The 20,518-nt window shown below is 43.7% G+C and overlaps 1 protein-coding gene across 3 annotated transcripts in view; it reads right to left on the bottom strand.

Annotated features, from left to right (window-relative positions):
- The window catches only part of SHROOM3 (shroom family member 3), a 119,494-nt gene that overhangs the window by 4,543 nt on the left and 94,433 nt on the right, over positions 1-20,518 (bottom strand). For all 3 annotated transcript variants that reach the window (XM_072810811.1, XM_072810810.1, XM_072810812.1), the window contains exons 5-9: positions 20,188-20,261; positions 16,629-17,528; positions 14,985-15,473; positions 12,956-13,106; positions 2,368-2,640 (exon numbers count right to left, since the gene is read on the bottom strand). In XM_072810811.1, the coding sequence (XP_072666912.1) occupies positions 2,368-2,640; positions 12,956-13,106; positions 14,985-15,473; positions 16,629-17,528; positions 20,188-20,261 (1,887 nt within the window). The remainder of the gene's footprint in view (positions 1-2,367; positions 2,641-12,955; positions 13,107-14,984; positions 15,474-16,628; positions 17,529-20,187; positions 20,262-20,518) is intronic.

Here is a 20,518-nt window from a genome sequence, read left to right as displayed (position 1 = left end):
CTAATTTAAGCTCATTCTCTCACTCCCTATTCTCTAGCTCCATGACAGCTGCCATTTTTTTAAGCATTTTTTAAAATTTTTATTTATTTATGATAGTCACAGAGAGAGAGAGAGAGAGAGAGAGAGGCAGAGACACAGGCAGAGGGAGAAGCAGGCTCCATGCACCGGGAGCCCGACGTGGAATTCGATCCCGGGTCTCCAGGACCGCGCCCTGGGCCAAAGGCAGGCGCTAAACCACTGCGCCTCCCAGGGATCCCCAGCTGCCATTTTAAATGAGCAGCCTAACACCTTCTTGCTAGATTCTTAGCTTAAGTCCCACTCCTTCCCATGCTGATTAGGTCATGAAATTAGTTTATGGCTCTTCCTGAGCTTCTGGCTAAAGTCTATAAAGTATGACCCACAAGGTCTTTATGACTGTTTTCTGGGCTGGATACTGCTTGCCCCTCCAGATTCACTTTTCTCAGCCCTGCTCTGTGTTTAAGGAAGGTGAACTGTGCAGCCTGCATCACCTGGGTGTGGCCAATGGGAGTCATGGGCAGGAGACTGGAGGGAGGGAGGAGAAAGAACCTGGGGCATCTCTCCTTGACTCCTTCCTTACAGGCAGTGGTGCGGCTACGTTCACCTACCAAGGCCTCAGTGCTATAGGACAGGCACAGTTATGGTTCTGATGAGGACTCCCTTCCTCCTCCAAGTGATGCTAACCTTGGAGGAACTGGGAAGCTTCATTACCCTTTCTTGGCCTTCCTTACTCCTTCCCACACCTTCACTGAATTTTCTCTCCTTACCCATTTTGACTGAGCCTTCTATTTCCTGTCCATTTCCTGACTACACACTTCTCTAACATTTCTTGCAATTCACGATTTTTAAAAACCACATCACTCTGTGTTTTAGACCTGCCAATCCTGTATATATATATATATGTTCTTAAACATGCCATGGTCTTTCCTGACTTTGTCTATGAGATTCCCTCTAAATGGTGAAGCCCTCTCCTCTTAGTCCACATAGAATTAAGTTCTTCTATACCCTGTTCAAATGTCACTTGTGCAAAGTCTTTCCTGGGCTCCCCCCATCATCTGAGAAGCGTTTTGGGGCTGAGTTTATCACTGTGCCATGGCATACTGGATGTATTCGCTGCTTCCATACTGGTTTTCCTTATTACATGGTGAGCTCTTTGAGGGTGGGGCCTATGTTTTAGGCTGGTGTTCATCCCTAGCATGCACAGCACCAGATTTGGCAGGTGCTTGTTTGCTGAGTGGAAGGAAGGAGAAAGGATGATACCTTTGAGGCAGGCACTACTAGGTGATTTCTCGATGAGGAAGCTAAGGCTCAGCACATCTCATGAGGAGAGCATTCGCAGGAAGGAGAGTACAGCTACAGAAAGTTCCTGGATGCCCAGGCCCATTTCTAAGACCATCTAGACTTTTTCTAGTTGAAAGAAGACATCTTCCCTTTAATGTAATATATAGGAGAAATAATTGGGAAATCCTTGATAGCACTGAACGAGAGCTGCAGATAGGATAAGGAGCCAGAAAGCAAAGAAGCCTCTTGATGGCTGGAGTGCTTATCACCTTCTAGAATAAACAGATATGCAAATAGTTACAGCTCTATTTATTGTCTGGCTTCTCTTGCTAACTTCCCTGGGGCCAGGCATGTGTCTTCTTTGTTCACAGCTGTATCCCATGAGCCTACTAGCGTACATTAGACACCCAATAAATATTTGCTGTAAAGATGAGTAGGTAAAGAATGCTCTGTAGCTATGGAGTGAAGTTTAACCTAGTGAATAAAACTTGGAATCTGCATCAGGACTCCTCATATCTTGGCTCTATCACCGGCGGCCTGTTGTGAGGACCCAGTGAGCCCTCAGATACTGGGCAAAGATGGAGGATGCTCTCCAGTTGCCACCACTGTTGCTACCGTCTTCTTCCTTCCAGTAGAGGGCTCAGTGGAGACACCTGGGTGCATCCTCACCAAGCGCCGGCAGCCAGCACTGGCAGATTCCCTGAAGCTTGAGCCCATCCCATGTTCCTGTGTCCTCTCCTCAGTGCCAACAGTTGTTTGTCCCTCTCTCTTTTTCTAATGTCAACCCCCAGCATGCTTTGTCTCTTCTTTTTCCTGGGATAGAAAGGAAAGAGAAACTCTGGCACCTATAGTTTTACTTTCCTAAGTATTCCCTGAGCCTAAAGTGTCAGCATTACCTCTTGGCATGCTAGATGCCTTCTGTGTTTCCTGGTAACCTGTACACTGGACTCTCTCTCTGCCCCAAAGAGATCCTAATCTTCTCCAGAGAAGGGATCATGTTTAATTGTACCTCTCTGTGTATGTGGGTTCAGAGGAAAAAATGTTGAACTAAATCGCTAGGCTACCTACCCTTTCTTCATTACTGGCATCTTCGCCAAGGCCGCTAAGGACGTTTTCCACACGGGCCAGGCGCCCGGAGAGGGAGAGCAGCAGGTTTACTACCTTGTCCAAGTCCCCAATGAACATCTTGTACTTGTCAAACTCATTGGGCTTGCAGAGCTCACTGATCAAAGCCTCCACCTCTTCCCCCAAGGCATTATTGAGCTTGATGTCCATCAGCAGACTCCCTTTCGCTTCCTGGAGAGTCTCAAGCTTGTGGGTGAGGCTTCCAATGAGCTCGGCCTGTAACCACAGAGGAGACACACAGCAAAGGTTAGCCAGCGGAATTGTCAATGGAAGGAGGATTCACTTCTCCCAGCCACATCCTGTCTTTTCAAGGCTCAGTTGAAGGTCCCCTACTCTACATGGGCTGCCCCCCAATATTAGGCCACAATATTCTTTCCTTTTCCTGAATGTCTATACTTGCCTTTCTCTGAATCTGTGCAGTCCTCAGAGGCTAACACTTGACTACACATCACCTTGTAATGTTTCCCATAGCATTGTCATGCTATCTATACCTCTGCCTCCCCAACTGGCTTACCTCACTTTTTTTTTTTTTTAAGATTTTATTTATTTATTCATGAGAGACAGAGAGATAGAGAGAGGCGGAGACATAGGCAGAGGAAGAAGCAGGCTCCATGCAGGGAGCCTGCCATGGGATTCGATCCCAGGTCTCCAGGATCACGCCCTGGGCTGAAGGCGGCGCTAACCCACTGTAAAAGGCTTTATAAGACATGCTCTCTTTTGATCCTCACAACAATATCACAGACAGATAGGATAAATATTTCTTGTTTTACAAAAAGAGAAGCCTAGAGTCAAAGGGATTATAGGACTTGCCCAAGGTCAGAGAATGGAGCTGAATATTAATGCTAGTTACCATTAACTAGAGCAGTTACTATGTGCTAGACACCGTGTCAGAAACTTTACGTGGATTATCTCATTTTGTTGTCCCCAAAATTGTGCAGTAGATACTGTTTTATCCACAGATAGGAGGTGAAGAAACGCTTAGGTAAGACGATGAGCCAAGATGCATGTACCATTAAGTGGGGCTGCCCTGAAGTCAAGTCAGTCTGATTTTAGCAACTAGCCTTGTATGATCATCATATTCATTGAAACCTTTATCAGAAGTCAGCCCTGTGATCTTCCCACTGCACTCCATAGTCTCCAGTTGCCTGAGCTATATAATTTACCATCTTTACTGCAAATTTCTATACATATAAAAGTTACACAAATATCTAATATATTTAACTGAAGGAATGAAGTACAGGTCTTAGTGGTTTCAAATTTGACTACATTTATGTTAAATGTCTACTACTTTGCTACAAAAGAAATTAAACTTTGTGATTTTTAAATTAGTTTTTCGTTTTTCTCTTAGCCTAAGGTAGCCAGATGGAGAAAGGACATCACTTTTTCTTTTGGTTAAGACCTATTTCTTTAACCACTAAAATGGTACCACCTCAAAAAAGATTTTTTATACATGTATATAAAACCAAACCATGTGGCTTCAATTGGAAACTTGGTGAAAAAAGGATCACAATTTTTCAATGTTAGAGTAAATCTTCATTTTTAGAGGAAGGAAAAGGAGAAAAATAGAAAAAAATTTGACTAACAGAATTGAAGGGTCCTGAGGACTTTCTGTACTATTTCTTCAACATTACCAGAAAATACAGTCATCACAATGATATGGGGAAATATTTATTTCTCCATGATATGTTCATCTTGGAGCTGGACCACCAGAGGTACTCCAATCCTCCAGTCTAAGTAAGGTTCATAATGTCCTTGAAATGTCCAAATCCGGGATCCCTGGGTGGCTCAGCGGTTTAGCGCCTGCCTTTGGCCCAGGGCGCGATCCTGGAGTCCCGGGATCGAGTCCCACGTCAGGCTCCCGGCATGGAGCCTGCTTCTCCCTCCTCCTGTGTCTCTGCCTCTCTCTCTGTCTATCATAAATAAATAAATCTTAAAAAAAAATAAAAATAAATAAATGTCCAAATTCTGGCTTTCATGGTGATAACTTATCTTCTTGACTTGCCTAATCCCAAAGGCTAGAGAGTGACTAAAATATTCCCATCTGCTGCACTGTCTCATCATGGATTATAATCTTTGGCTTTCCTCAAGCTGTTTAGTTAAGATGAAGTCAATGCAAGGATAATTTTAGTCGTGGAAAAAGCTAAATGCAAGTGGGAGAGAATATTGTTTGATTTTCCTTATGTTCTCCTGGAAAACTTATTTAAAAAACAAACAAACAAACCAACAAACCACCAACTCTGGCTGGCAGGTCTGGTATTTGCCTGCTACACAACTGGCTAAGGAGCTTCAGCAAAATACCCAGCAGGATCTGATGAACCTGCATGGTGCTATCCATTCCTATGAAGAGAACAGCAAGGAGACTCGGATAGAAAGCAGTAGGAAAAATAAACACTGTCTGCTGTTACATCTTCCAACATTCCTGCTGGACAGGGTTAAGAGAAGTCAAATGTCATTCCTGCTGCTTTTCAGATAGACAGTGAGAGAGGCTGACATCTGTATGAAGTCAGACCAGGAGTTTTTCCTCTTACAGGCTACATTTCCTGGGCTCACTACTCTAAGTGTCACGGGATAGTACCTTCTCATAGAAAACAGTTATGCCAAATCCAAGGAGGCAGGTGACTATGAAGCAACACTGCTATACTCCAACCTCACGAAAAGGCCTCTGATTATTCCAGCGTTGTGGGATCCATTTCAACATCATGTCTGGAGTAGTTTCTAGAAAAGCCTTTTGAAAAAGTCAATACTAGAGAGAAAAGAAGGTAATGGCCTCGTGTGTTTTCATTCTTATGACTTCTTTTGAGACTAGTATTGTGTCATTGGTTCTGGAACTTAAAGCACTTGTTTTGTTAATCATTTAATTGATATTATTAAAAAAAATAATCATGGCTTCAGCAGCTGATATTTTAAGGGAGAGGCATGATTTTGGATCTGTGAACGAGCAGAGACCCTGTAGGGTAAGTCTGCCCTCCGCGTTGGGCTGAATCTCTGCTGGCCTCGGCTCACCATCGCTCTCAGATGCTTATGCCAGTCTGTAGCACAGAAAGGGTAGCTACCAAGCAAGTGTGGCTCCGGGGGCAAGTCCTGAGCCAGGAATGTGACACAGCTCAAAAGCAATCAGGGACCAGGTTCAGCAGGCTAATCCTTTATCCTCTGCACCACACCTGTTTTGGTTTTCAGAGACATCGATACTGGTCAGGACCGCAAGCCTCTCTGTATGGGAGCTAATGTGTACGGGGAGTGGGGGGCTTGATGGTGTAAGGAGGAATGGAATCAAAGTGTCTGGCAGTGATGCAGGGAGGATTCTGTGGCATGAACCAGTACACATTTCGTGGCACTGTGATTTCTGAAAGCTATTTGCTGGGCTGCAATGTAGTACACGAGCACACATGGACAAGCTGGATATGTAAGTTACTGAGCAGTCCCATCAGTCACGCCAGGCCCAAATGGTGCACATTTGGATAGCATTTGATTTTTTTTTTCTAAGCCTTTAAGTTATGGAAATTTGGCTTTAAAAAATGTAGCTAAATGAGATATAACTGAAGGCAACAAGGGAAAGTTGGCTGTACCAAACAACTGTTTCTCTGCCAGGCAGACCTCTTCAAAACAAACGAACAAAAAGCCCTATCAACTTCTATCTGCAGAATGCACTGTGGGAGAGAAAATACCGGTCTTTTTTAGAGGGGCTTGTTTTAATGACATACTGATCTCTCAGGAGCTACTTAATTTGCAAACTCATCACATTTATTCTCTTCTCACCTGATATAAACTGTTATGTCACCCTGTGTGAGATGCTATTTTTCTAAGGGTTCTTTCTCTAAATATAGTTTAAATACACTCTTCCTCCCCACCTTACCATCTGCTTGCAGCATCTCTGCTGGGCCCTTCTCACCTCTTTACTACTGCAGGAACCAGGAGTCGAGGCTCTGACAGAAAATTCACCATCAGGCAAAGCCATCTGAACTTCTGTGCCTCCACTTTCTCACTCATGGCAAGGGGATAATAATACCTGCCTAAAACCTAATAATGTTTAAATATTAAGCTTTTTCTCTGTGCCAGGCACTATTTAAGTGTTCTACTATTCAATTACTACTCACCACAGCCCGATGAGATGGGTGCTATTATTATCCTGGTTTTACTAATGAGGCAAGTAAGGTGGATAGAGGTTATTTTACTTGCCAGAGCCAGGTTGTCTGGCTCCAGGGGTCAGGCTCTAATCACTACATTAAAATAGCTGATAGGAATGTCACGAGACTCAAATACAAGGAAGCTTGTGCAAGCATTCTGGGAAATATGAAAGTACTGCACACATTCGAGTTACTACTTTTGTGTGCTACCATTAAGATTCAGCAAGAGTCTGAAGAACACACACCACTCATTTTAGGATGATGTCTCTAGGGGAATACTTAACTTCTTCCCGGCAAGGCAATGCCACTTTGCCTTCTGTTCAAGGATTTGTGCTGACGCTGCTGTCAATCACATCACTACTAACACAGGTGGCCTCTGCTGACAGATTGTCTTCATCTCAAATAAATAATTCAGGACTCCTAGCTGTGTGGCTGGAGTTGAGGGGCAGAGTGGAATTCAGGCTTCTACATAGTAAAAATGAGGAAGATAAAGATATTTCAGCCATAGGCTTTGTGGTTCCTTCTTTCTTTGGTTTTAAATAGGAGGATATAGGAGCACATGGTTGTTTTCTCAGCTGAACTGCATCCGAGAGAGAAGGCGGGGGCAATTTTTCAGTGATAGGAGTGGGATCAAATCTCTATCTCATGCTGTGTGACCTGAGCAAAACAGAAGGATCTTGGGGACTCAGCAGCCATTTCAAATATTCTCTGGCACATTTTCTGTCAAGAGTGGTTCTTTCTTTACATTCAGTTCCTCTCAGGAAGGCTTATGATCAGAATGGTGTCCTATTTACTTAGTATGGTCTCTTGGTTCTGGGTGTCAGGAATCTCTGACATACAAGAAACAATACTGAGTTTCTTTAAATTCAACTCAGCCCGTCATCCTCCCTCCCTAAATGACCTCCCTGCTATCCCTATTTCAGTTATGATAGCCATCTAGGCCAGAAACTTGAGAGGCAGTCTTGACCCTTTTCTCTTTACCATACTCCATGTCTAATCTGTCCCCAGGTGCTGTTCATGTTGCCCCCCCTTTATTTAAATCCATCTGTTTCTCACGGCTTACACAGGTATTATCACTTTCCTATAATAGCCTCCCAACTACCACTGCTTCCTCCCGTCTTACTCCACAGCTGCCAGAGAGATTTCTAAAATGCAAACCTGCTACAGCTCTCTCCCTCCTGGTAAATCCTGAGGAGGGGGAAGAGCTAGGAACTCTTGATGTTAGTCAAGATGGCGTATACCCACTACAGCCTCCCCCGTTAGCACAACTAACATCCCTGGACTCTGAAGGGGGCTCTGTAAAGTTAAGTATGGCAATGTGTTGGGGCAGGGAGCCAAATATGAAATACGACCCAGAATGAGGATTAATTTCCTGCCTTTTTTGCTCTAACTCTGAGCAGTGCAGAACTGCACACAGGGTGTGGCAGCAAAATTCGGAGAAAAGCCCTGCCTTTGAAACAAGAAGACCAGAAAAGGGGCCTCTGTGAGCTAAGAATGTGGGAGAAAATCCTTTTAACCCTCCCTTTTCTTCTCCTAGCCTTGGCTTCCAAGAGTAGCTCTATTCCCCGAGCTGCACTCTGCAGTGGTGGCACAGGCACTGACAATCCCAAGAGAAAAACCCTTCTTTCTGGTTAGAGGAAGTGGTTTGAAGAGTGTGAGGAGAATTCCCACTAGTTCTTTCTCTTTTATCAAGGGTGGTCTCAGTCATGCAGAATAGCATAGCAGCACAGAGAACTTGTCTTTCTAGCCAGAGGCCAGGCAGAGGAGCTGCTGGGAGCCAGGGAATGTGGGGAAATAATGGCCAGGAGAGAGCTGGAAAGAAGATCCCCTAACTCTGTGTGTGAACTGCCATAAGTCCCCGGCTCACACTCAAGCTGCATGTGTGTAGTACAGACCTGAGGCAGCACAGCAAAGGCTTTGAGAATTGAACACAGCAGCTACCCAAGTCCCAGGCTAACCTCTGAATGGTGCATGTCTGGGACAGACCTGTACAACACAGCAAAGGCTCTGAAAACAGGAATAATATTGGAACTGGCACCCAGAGGTGGGATAGCACTTGTAGTCTAAAGCTAAATAGCTGCCTGCTAAAATGAAAACAAAAAAGGTCAACATTCTGTAGAGGATTTTAACAGAACCCAGAGTCTCACAACATAATACTCAAAATGTTCAGGATACAATACAAAATTGCCCAATATAAAAAAACAAACAAACAAATACAAAACCATAAACCACAACAGTAAAATGTTGAGCAATTCCCAGGGGAAAACAATCAACAGGCGCTAACTCTGACAGAACCCCAGTGCTGGGATTGCCAAGGCCTTTAAAGTGGCTTTTATGACCTTCTTCCAAAGTGTAAGTAAAAAACACTCTTGAAATAATTAAGTTATTGGCAATGAAACAGACACTACAAAAAACTAACTGAATGGGGGATGCCTAGGTGGTTTAGTCGGTTAAGCATCTGACTTGATTTCGGCTCGGGTCATGATCTCAGGTCTTGAGATCGAGCCGCCCGTGTCAGGCTCTGTGCTCAGCACACAGTCTGCTTGGGAATCTCTCTCTCTGTCTCCCTCTGCCCCTCCACCTGCTCAATCTCTCTTGCGCTCTATAAAACAGGTAGATAGATTAATTAATACATATATAAATAAATATAATAAATAAAATAAAATCTACCAAAAACCCCCAACCAACCAAACAAAAGAAAAACTACATGGAAATTTTGGAACTGAAAACTACATATGAAATTAAGAAAATCACTGGCAGAATGAAGACAGACCTACATGAATTATTCAATTGGAACAGAGCTTCAGGGACATGTGGGGCAATATCAAAAGGTCTACTATTTGTGATACTTGAGTCCCAAAAGAAGAAGAGATGAGTGCATAAAAAATATCTGAAGATATAATAGCTGAGAACTTCCTGAATTTGGTGAAAAACATAAGTTTACAGAATCAAGAAGTTCGTAAATGCCAAATAGGATAAACCCAAAAAATCAGGACCATGCAGATCATAATCAAACTAAAAATCAAAGATACAGAAAAATTTTTTGAAAGAAACCAGAGAAAAACAACACATTGCATATAGGAGAAACAATATTAAATGACCGTGCATTTCTCATCAGAAACCATGGGAGCAACAAGGTGGAATAATAATTTTAAAATTCTAAAAGAAAAGAACAGTCAGCCCAGCATCACATATCCAGTGAGAATCTCCTTCGGGAATGGCAGCAGAATAAAGACATACTTAGATGAAGAAAAACTAAGAGAAAGTGTCACCAGCAGATCTATTTGAAAAGAAATGCTGAAGGAAGTCTTTCAGGCTGAAAGGAAGAAAGACCACAGAGAAATCTGGAACTTGAGGAATGAAGAAGAGCAACAGAAATGGGCAGCTGAGAACCATTTGGGTTGCTAATGATCTCCTGGGGGAAGCCAGTTCTGAGGAACAACACCTTCTTTTTGCCATTAAGTCTCTAAGCCAAAGCCTTTTGGCCTTCAGAATAAACAATCATGGGATCTGCTGAAGCGGATATTTGCCTAATAGATACGGTGGGGTTAGGCAAATAATTTAAAGTTCTAATTATTAGACTGTCTTTAGTTATGTTCAGACAATGAAAGCATTTCATACTTTAATGCTTACATTTACTTGGAATATTATAATCCATCATCTACAGTGTATACATAAAAATATGTTAAAGTAGAATTCATTTCAGTCTAATTTCAATTTTTAAAAATATTAATAAATTTGGACTCAGTGAATTTCATGCCTAGAAATAGATCTTAGGCTATTAGTAACTTTAAATATTAGGCAATAGGGACGCCTGGGTGGCTCAGCGGTTGAGTGTCTGCCTTCGGCTCAGGGCATGATCCTGGAGTCCTGGGATCGAGTCCCACATCAGGCTCCCTGCATGGAGCCTACTTCTCCCTCTGCCTGTGTCTCTGCCTCTCTCTGTGTCTTTCATGAATAAATAAAATCTTTAAAAAATTAATTAATTAATTAATTAAATATTAGGCAATAAACTATTACTTTGTGAAAATTAGTGGAAGGCTATACTCTGCCTTGGAACAATCTTGACCAAGCATCATTTTTTAAAATCACCCTTAGAAAAACTTGTTTTATATTAGGAAGGGAACTGCATTTTCAACTCTATGCTGAAAATACTAATAGATGCCTTCCACAACATCGTTTAAAACTTACATGTTTTCTGTTTCCAAGTCAGATATGTAAATGCAGATGACACCAATGAAAATTCTGTCACATATGAATAAGCTTGTAGTTCATTAAAAACACCTTATAGGGTTCTCTACCACCATACAGTAAGATCTGAATTCTTTAGCCTTTCACACAAAGCCCCATGTAGCCTCCATTGCCTTCTGGCTCCTGTGGAGCCTCCCTGCCTCATCTTTTGGGATTTGTTTCCTTCCTGTGTGATCCTCTAAATTTGGTAGTTTCTAACTGTCTAACTGAGGCATAAGCCTTTTTGTTTGTTCTAACATTCCAAAATATCAAACTTCTGGCAGAGCCTTTCTTTAGTACACACATGTTCCCTATGTTTTTCCACGTCTTTTTCTGTGCCAATCCCTTTTTCTGGCATGTCTTGTCTTCTTCTCCCCTTGCCTGACTCCTTCTGACTCCTGATGACTTCAGTGTAAAATGTGGCAATACAGGTGTTAGAGCAGTTTTGTGGAAATAAAGATAATATGGCACTATGAAAAACACAGCTTGGGATTCCTGGGTGGCTCAGTGGTTTAGTGCCTGCCTTCAACCCAGGGCGTGATCCTGGAGACCCGAGATCAAGTCCCACATCAGGCTCCCTGCATGGAGCCTGCTTCTCCCTCTGCCTGTGTCTCTGCCTCTCTCTCTCTCTCTGTGTGTCTATTATGAATAAATAAATAAAATCTTTAAAAAAAAGAAAAACACAGCTTAACAAGAAGTGCCCAGTACATGGCATCTACTATTATTTCCTATGAGTATTAATCCTCTGTGCCTTTATATTCTTAATCTAAAAATACTTTTGCCACATAATCATCAGAGTGAGAGGCTGATGATAAAGTGATGGAAAAGTGTTTTTTGTTTTTTTTTTTAAGCACCAAGTAACCTGTCCCACTGCTACTGTAAAATAGGGTATTTGTACATGCAAACAACAACAAGACAAAAACCTGTAAAATATTCAGCGAAAGGGGTCATGACAACCTGGTACCTGTAATGGTGTTTATATAGCTCCCTCTTTGGGATAAATATAGACAGCGCGGGGCTGGTGTTTTTTTTCCTGACAGAGGACCCATTAATGGGGGCATTTGGCAGAACTGAAGTAAGGGGTATGCCAGAAGGTGTGCCATGAAGCAGGGGTTTACACAGGAAACTCTGCGCTGGGAGAGCGTGTTACTGCAGTGGCCGCATCAGTGAGTCAGCCGTGTGCTTGGGAGTCCTGGCGCCAGAGGAGCCAGAACAGTGGGTGGCAGAGGAACCCCCGTGATGGAGGTGCTTCTAAAATCCCTAAATCCTCCTGCCCCATGATGCCCTGCTCCCAGGGTCTAGATCCTGTGGTCTCAATCCACACAAAAACAAGAGAGTTTAGGACACACAGACTAAATGAAATAGAATCACGTAAGAGAGCTTCTCCTGGAATTGGTACCACTGAGAGCCACTTACATTCCAAGCTCAGCAAGAGACCAGCTTTAACAAAGAGTCCTTTTTCAGCAGGCAAGCCTGACTTGTATGAAGAGCTCAAAGCACAGTGGCAGGAGGCTCCTCTGGGGCTGTAGGAAAGTGGAATGGCAAGAACTTTCTCCCCTGCAGGCACAGCCTGGCTTAGATCTCCAGGGTATGTGGGAAAAGAGCGGCAGCATCACGGTCATTTTTTGAATACTTTCCATTTGAAATTTCTGTAGGAGTATCAAATGCTAACGGCTAAATTCCAACATGTGCTTCCAAACTCTTCACTGGAGTATTGCAGAGAGAGTGGGGGAACCTAAAGATTAATTACCTTTCCTCACAAGTATCGTTTGCCAATCAGTCTTTTCCCTTAAAGTTTCTACATTTTCCAGTTTCCATGATCCTTCTGACCATGAAACATGAAAGGAAAATGACACAGATCGTGGGCATTGGCTGGTTAGCTCTGAGAAGAATGTCAGGGTCTACGTTGGATTAAGAGGCAGGGCACTTGGGTTTTAGTCTCAGCTATGCGACTTTTAGGAAGTCACCTTTACTTTTGTCATCTGTAAAAATGAAAATGACAGGAAAGCTGTGAGAAATCACTAAGTGCCATGAAGTCAAGAGTCCACTGATGGTATGGGCAGGGCTGGTGATGTGACAGGCCCTTCTTCCTCTTCTGCCCTAAGGGGCAGGTAACCCTGCTAGGACCTTGGCTGTCTTGGGGGAGAGCAGAACACAGGCCCCAATTCTTCCTTTACCTTCTTTTCATTGACATCCACCTGCTCCTCTTCCTCATTCAGCTCTTCTGGCATATCTTTGATTTTGTTCAGAAGTTCAGCCTTGGGAGCAGACACATTGTAGTAGGCAGGGCAGTTGACCAACATGCCCATGGCTTCCTTGTCTTCACTCCTATACCATAAAGAACAAAAAAGTACATAGCACAGAAACTTCATCTCACCGCAGGCCTATCCATTTGGAAATGTGTAAAAAAATTCTATTCAGTCCCTTCCCAGAAATTAGGATGAATACATATTTACTAGTGAGTGATTATTATGCATAGGGCTCTTGATGCTGGGCAAACCTGGGCTGGAAAACATCAAAGGCAGTACTGGGAGGGAGACTGGGAGTCAGGCCTGTGGATCTGCCAGGTGACTCTGGGTGAGTCATTTCACCTCCCGCACGTTTTCCTTTTGTGATAAATATAAGAACAATAGTGACCCCCTATTGCACAGAAAGACCACGGGGGAGCTGTGACTTGATCAATGTGAAGTTATCTTGAAGGTGCTACACACACCTCAGATCGTGGGTTGTTTCCTACTCTTCCAGGTCACTATAATCTTCCTGATGCCTACTAGAATTGTTGCACCAACTCTTTTTCCTTCTCATGTAAGCATGATACCCCAGATAAACCTAAGAAATCTAGAACTTGCTGGTCAGTGAGGACAAGATGTGAGGTCTACTCCTCGGTTACACAACAGGGGTCTCGGGGCTGGAGAACAAACCTGGAACAGAGAAACCTGTTACCTAGAGTTCTCTGTCTTACTGTAACCAAGCTATCTTCCACAGTACAGGGAAGATTCTACTAGCTGAATAAATGACTATGGAAGGGGGGTTAGGTTCTCTTGGAGAGTTGTTTCAATCTTGTGACTTTATTTAACACCTAGACCATCCATCACTTTACTGTGGAATAAGGAACCACAGAAAAAAGTGATTTTTACTAGTTTCCTGCTTGCTAGGACTATTCTTCTAAACAAATTTAATTCAGTCATTTGAAAAAATAGGGAAAGGTTTTCTTATATGCTCCCCCACGTCCCCCCCCTCCCCGATATATTCATTGCATTACAAATTGGCTTCTCAGGCATTTAATTAACCCTCACAAAGGCTATTTGCTGAGTCTCATGTACAACAGGACAATGCTCCTTTCCACCAGAAGATGGTGCATGCCACCCTTTTGAAATTGTTCCAGAAGGTCTCCGCTGCAAAAGTTAGATGACTATTTCACTTCTAAATCGATAGAGAGAATGTAAGTTCTCAGGGATAATGCTAGGAAATGCTTTGCTAAGGATGTATGTGTAAGTTACTTTGGCCTTTCTACAGCAAGTGGTCAGAGAACAGAATGAATGGAAGCTCCTAAACTTGATGTACTACAACCATCCATGGTGAACTGATGACTGGTGCACTCAGAAACTCATTTTTGGGTCCTTTGCGGAATCTGGTAGATTGCCTTGCACATTTTAGGTACTCACTAAATGTCTGCTTAGCACATGACCCTGGATAAGTCACTTCACCTCAATCAGTCTCTGCCAAATCTGAAGAAGGAGGACCAGGTGACAGTTTAGGCCTCATATTAGGAAAGTCACCAACAACCTATCAAAGAGCCTGTAAGGATTCCATAACTCTTTCCTTTCTCCTTCTCCCCCTCCCCCAAATCAAAACATATTATTCTTGTTAGTAATTTAGTTAGAATCAGTTGGAAAATTCTAAAGGGCAAGCCCAAATTTAGAGGAAATGCTGTTTTTATTTAGTCTAGAAGCCACTAACCGTAGAGTTCCAGTCCATCAATCTACATAGCTTTCATTGAAAATTAAAGAGAAAACAAAAACTGCTCTAAACCTTTCCCATAGTAGTCCTTTAAGGAAATCAAACATGTGAGAATATATTGCAATAACCCAGGAGAAATCAAAAGGAGGAAAAATAACAGACTGCTCACCCCTGTGGCTGGGGGCTGGGATGCAGCACACCACGGTAAACATGCACCATCAGGGTGTTACCAGGGCAGGGACTTACCTCTTGCCTTCGTATCCTGCACAGTTGATAGTTCTCTGCATGGCCTTTCTCTTTATGCTATTTTCCTTCAGCAAGTGAACATTTCGGGGAAACAAACCTTCCATCAGGTCCATAGTTGTCTTCATTCTGGAGTCTGGATCCAAGATGTCTGCCAGAGATTTGTCTTGGTGGACAATTTCCTTGGCCAGGGCCTCTGTTCTGATGTCTTCTGAGGTCTTCTGAGGGCCAGAACTAACATTCTTTTCTAAACCCTGAGTCCCACAGTCTGGGTCATGGATGGGAGGTGGCTGCCCTGGGCTTGGCTCCTGGCCAAGAGCCCCAGCAGGTTGGGGCAGAGCACCCATGGCGGAAGGTGGGCTGGTCTCGTTGGTCTCTGAATCTCTAACAGAAGTTTGGGATCTGGAAGCCGGTGTCTGACTACCAGCCAAATGGACTATACCAGGAATGGGCCTTTCCTTGGCAACTGTCACCTTGGCAACTTTGCTGGAGCTGCTAGGGATATTAAAAAAGAGAGTAAGAGGCATCAGCAAAAGGGTAGGAAGACTAAGGTAGGAGTTTTCCCCACTGGGGCTGTCGCTTCTCACATGAGGAATGGGGAGGGGGGGCCGGGTGGTCATGCTCTGAAGTTATCCCACCTCCCAAACTGCAGAGTCCTCAAGGACTTTCTCCTTGGCCCCACAGGTGGTCACAGGGAAGTTGTGTGAGTTTTTAAGGGGGATGGATCTAGTTGGAATTCAGTTTTGGTTAATGTTGCAGTGAGAGTCCAGAGCTTTCTGAAAGGTCCAGGCAAACAGGGTGCTGATAGTACATCACCCTTGTGATGTTTAGAGGGAGTTACCAGAGGCACGGTGTGTTCTTCTGGGGTTCAGAGATCTCTTTTCCCAGGGAGTATGTGTTGGAAAGTGCTTCTTCCCCATTCTTTTGGCTTCCATAGGTTTTCCTAAACATTACTGACCTTTAGCTCTGTTCTTTATCCTTTGCAACGGACATTGGAAAGAAAGCTGACCAGAGCCTGTGCATAGTCCAGCCTCTTTTTCTGAGTGAGGCTGCCCCTAGGCTAATCTTCACCCCTTTTCCTCCCTCCATTCTCACACACACACACACACACACACACACACACACACACACACCAGTGTGTACTTGGCACGGCCTGTGGCTACGCAGATAAACTTGGTAGGCTCAGCATCAGGAGGCTCATTTACACTCAGAGAGAAGCCGTATTTTCCAGTACCATCTCTATCAATAATAAAAGTGATACTCTTTCTTTTACGTCTTCCTCCTTTGTCTTCTTAACGGATTCAGAACTCAAGCAGGGAAGAGGGACCTTACTTTTTTGGACCCCCTGAACTTATCATGTCCACAGAAGTGAACTACGCCTTTCGGTCTTTGGTGTTCGTTTTCAATACTCTTGTCCCATTGCTCCCAATGCTAGTATTGGGAACTAGGGTAACAACCAGCCAAGGTAAACAAACTGTTCTGCCAGTTTCATGACTTAAGCTTGTATGGAAAATCTCCACATCAGGGCTCTCTCTACTGCAACCAATGGAGGATCTGGGGAGTCTGCAGTGTGAAAGTCTCTTACTAGAGGGGCTCCCTTTTTTTCCTCAGCAGGGGGCTTGCCCTTCACAGAGTCTGCCCACTTACCTGGTATGGGGCTCCTTGTAATCCTCACTGTCCAGCTCTGCCTCATACATAGCTTGGGGAGGAGGTGGAGGAAAGTCGTCAGAGCTATTCACTGGGGTGTCCTGACTCAGTGGAGGGGGTGGGGGTGGGGGCAGTTCCAATGTGAGACTAGAAGTGGCATTGGGGTACAAGTCCTTCACAAACACTTCATCATCATAGTCCTCCCGAGGTGGTAGGGAGGCTTGTAGGACTGACTCAGATATCCGGAGGGAGATCCTCCCTGGAGTGCTTGGGGTCCCAAGAGGCGTGTCTTCAAGAGTGCTGCTTGAGCTTGAATGAGCCTGCTGTGTTTTGTAGTGCTTCAGGTTTGCAAACTCAGGTGATGAGGAGCCCTCGGGGAGGCTGTCCTCTCTGACTGTGTGGGCCCGCTTGACCCAAGGCAGGGCAGGCCGCTGAGATAGCAAGACCCGCATCCTTGTTGCCTCTTCTATCCCATGCTCTGGGCTGTTGGGCTCATGGCTTCTTGGACTGGCAGGCTGGACCAGGCTGTGACCATTGCTTCTGTGGGTCCCTGCTGGGGTGTAGGATAGAAGAGGCTGTTGCCCTGTCTGGCTGTCCCTTCCAAGCAGCTGATCAGTTGCAGCCTGTGAGCTAGAGGGAACAGGGGAAGGCAGAGCTGAGCTGAGTGGGGTCAGGGGTACAGCCCTGGTGTCTGTGAGATGCCCTTGCATTCCTGGGGCCAGGAGCCTGGGGCAAGGCATTGTTTTGTTAACTTGCTGCTGAGGCTCTAGGGGTCCAGGACATTCACTGGGAACAGAGGTACCACCAACTGCTTTGCAGCCTGAACCACGCCAGTGAGGGCTAGGATGCTGTTTGAGCAACGGCATGTCTTCGTGGCCTCTTTCTGAACAACTGAGTGACCTGGGGCAGAATACAAACACCAGGGTTACAGCTCAGAAGAAAAGGCAAATACTGAACTCAACAATTCATTACACAGATGGGAAAAGCATTTGGGGAAAGGACCCCAGGGAAGCTGCACACTGTCCCTCAGGCTGCTCCTACAAAGAACCAAGTTTTTTAAAAATGCCAGACAGGCATAACTCCTACGGGAAAATGTCAAATGGTAGACCTAGGTCACAAGGCATTTCCTTTTGTTTGCTCTCTCTGGCTATTCCCAACCTTCCTGCACACATATCCCACCTAAGGCAGTTTTGCAGAGCAGGCTTCAGGATATAAAAGGAAACATACATTTCTTCAGCCCCTTTCAGGACTACTTTGGGAAAAAGAGTGCTGCCTCCTTCTCTCCCAGTGTGATTCCCATGGGAGAGGTCTGTTTGGAAAGCATCTGTGCAGGTTGCTGAATTTGAAGGTTTTATTTACAATTTTCCCTTAGTCTCGAGTGTTTTCATTTTGTAAAATGGAAAGTAAGAAGGAGGGGGAGAGCCTCACTCAAGGAGCTAATAAGCAATTATCTCTAGAGCGAGAGATCAATAATAATGAGCAAATAGGGTACATGGCGATTTAAACACCTGTCCTCCATCTAGGCACTGAGGAAAAAACCCAATGATTTCTAATACTTACATTATCACATTCTAAAGGAAAACAAAGAAAACAAATCTCCAGCACTGCCTGCTGCCACACATGAGTTAACGTGAAGATAAAGCCAATCTCCAGCAAACTAACCCTAATTTGAAAATTCCACACTTGGAGCTCCCTAACTGGTATGCAAGTGAATCTGCAGAGCAGATGGAACTTTTCATTTTACATATCTGAGTCCTGAGGGAGCTGTGGCTCAGTCCCCAGGCAGGGCCCCAGCACAGGCCTGCCACAAAACTGTCTAAGTGCCAGGCAAGGAGAATGCAGCATGTGGAAGGGAAAGACGGCAAAGAACCAAGTTAGCTCTTCTCATGCTATTTTTTCTGTATTATAAATGCAGATGGTTAAGGGGCCCATCTCTCTCAGATGCAACCTCGCCCTTCCCCTGAAATATCCTTTTCATTTAGAGGCATTTTCTTTACCAGGAACCTCTCAATATCTAAGATTGGCTATTCTGTATTTCTTGGTGGGTTCCCAAATGGGTGTACTGAAAACCCAAAGGCAGGAGATTCACCAGCTGCTTTCCTCCCATGTCCGATTCAGTTTGGTATCCTCAGTACCTGACAGAAAGTACCCCCACAGTAAATATCTGTTGGACAAGAAGTGTCTCTGCCCAATTGCTGTTTAGACTGGAGGATATGAACTATTTTTAAACTCCTCTAATAGGACATGGAATAACTGGAATCTGTTTTAATGCCTAACTTGGGTAACTTCGTTTTATTATATTTGTAACTTGAGGCTTTTTTTTAAAGGAGAGACATCAAAAAAAAAAAAATTCATCCTTTATTTAAAATAACACCCAAATAAACTTTGATATATTTTCAGGTTTTTGTTTAATCTTCTTAGTTTATAGGAACCATATTTAAATTGTGTGTTTTTGAAGGTAATATTTAAGATAAATCCTTAGTCTGGTTAAGAATGCTTCTCCATGGTAGTTGTATTTTTTCAAGAACAAAGGATAGGGTAAAAGATTTTTGTTTTTGTTTTTTTAAGAGAGAGAGTGGGAGTGGGAGGGGGGAGAGAGAGAATCTTAAGCAGGCTCCACACCCAGGGCAGACCCCGATGTGGGACTGACCTCATGACCCCAAGATCATGACCTGAGCCAAAATCAAGAGTCGGACACTTAACCAACTAAGCCACCTTCACATAGGCTGCTTTTAAGTGACAGTATTAGGCTAAGATATTGAAAAAGTGAATATAGTACAGAAAAAGAAACAATGATTGAATGAAATAGATGGAAAAAGAACTGGTTTCAAAAAGCATGGAAGATAGTAAGGAGGATTTAAATGCATTATCATTAGTAATGCCCTGTGATGCTGCATTAAAACTATATACAAGCATGTGCGGAGAAATTCTTTGGAAATTTCTATTTGAGCTGCGTGTGAAGATTTCAGAAATTTAAACTCTATCCCTTATATTTTTCTACTTAGAAGAAATTATTTTGATGGCAATTTTAAACTAACTTTCTTATTTTCTATCCCCAAGTGCTTAAAAACTATGATTTGGAGCTTTATTTTTTACTTCCTATGCTTCCAGTAAGTTTGTCTTGCTCTATGAAGCTGTTTATGAAATGCTCATTCTTCCCCTGGGGCTTTATTTTTTTTTTCCCCCCTGGGGCTTTAATCACCAGAACTGATCCTTTGTGCACAGAATTGGAAGAGAGCCACACAAGCGAGGCCCCATGTGTGAGCCATAGGATATGCTAGAGAAGAGCATCTCTACTAACTATTCTGAGGTTCAACTTATTTGAAGTCAACTACTGCCTCAATAGTACACAATCAACCTGTTCTGCATAAGTATTCTTAGAGAAAGTCATAAATAAAAAAAATTTAAAGTTTCCTGTGGCCTAGACAAATTGAAAAGGCAGCACACAATATGATGAAACATCTTAATGTCACATTTTCCTTTCTTGTAGAGTGGAAGAAAAACATTTAACTCGGGGAGTATTCATAAGGCAGAGGGCATCATAAATATATGTACATACCCAGACCCAGGGCCAGCCAAATAACACGCATCCTTCACAAGATCAAAGCTGTTGTTTTCTCCCAAAACCATATCCTTGAAACAGAAGAAAGGCACAACGTTATTACCAAAAACAGGTATTTAAATTTACCAAGGGAGTGGAGATAGAAAGGAGAAGGAACATTTATTGGAGGCTTGCTACTTACTGTCAGGCACCAACATGCACGGTCATATATGATCCCACTTCATCCCAAAGCCCCAGGAAGTACTGTTAACCCCAGTGGATCAATGAGGAAACAGGCCCAAAGCAGTGAACCTTCCCAAGGTCACAAGTGGCAGGGCTAGGATTTGCA

Source organism: Canis lupus, chromosome 33, assembly GCF_048164855.1.
Source record: "Canis lupus baileyi chromosome 33, mCanLup2.hap1, whole genome shotgun sequence".
Lineage (NCBI taxonomy): Eukaryota > Metazoa > Chordata > Mammalia > Carnivora > Canidae > Canis > Canis lupus.
This window is presented reverse-complemented; position numbering and strand designations above follow the sequence as displayed.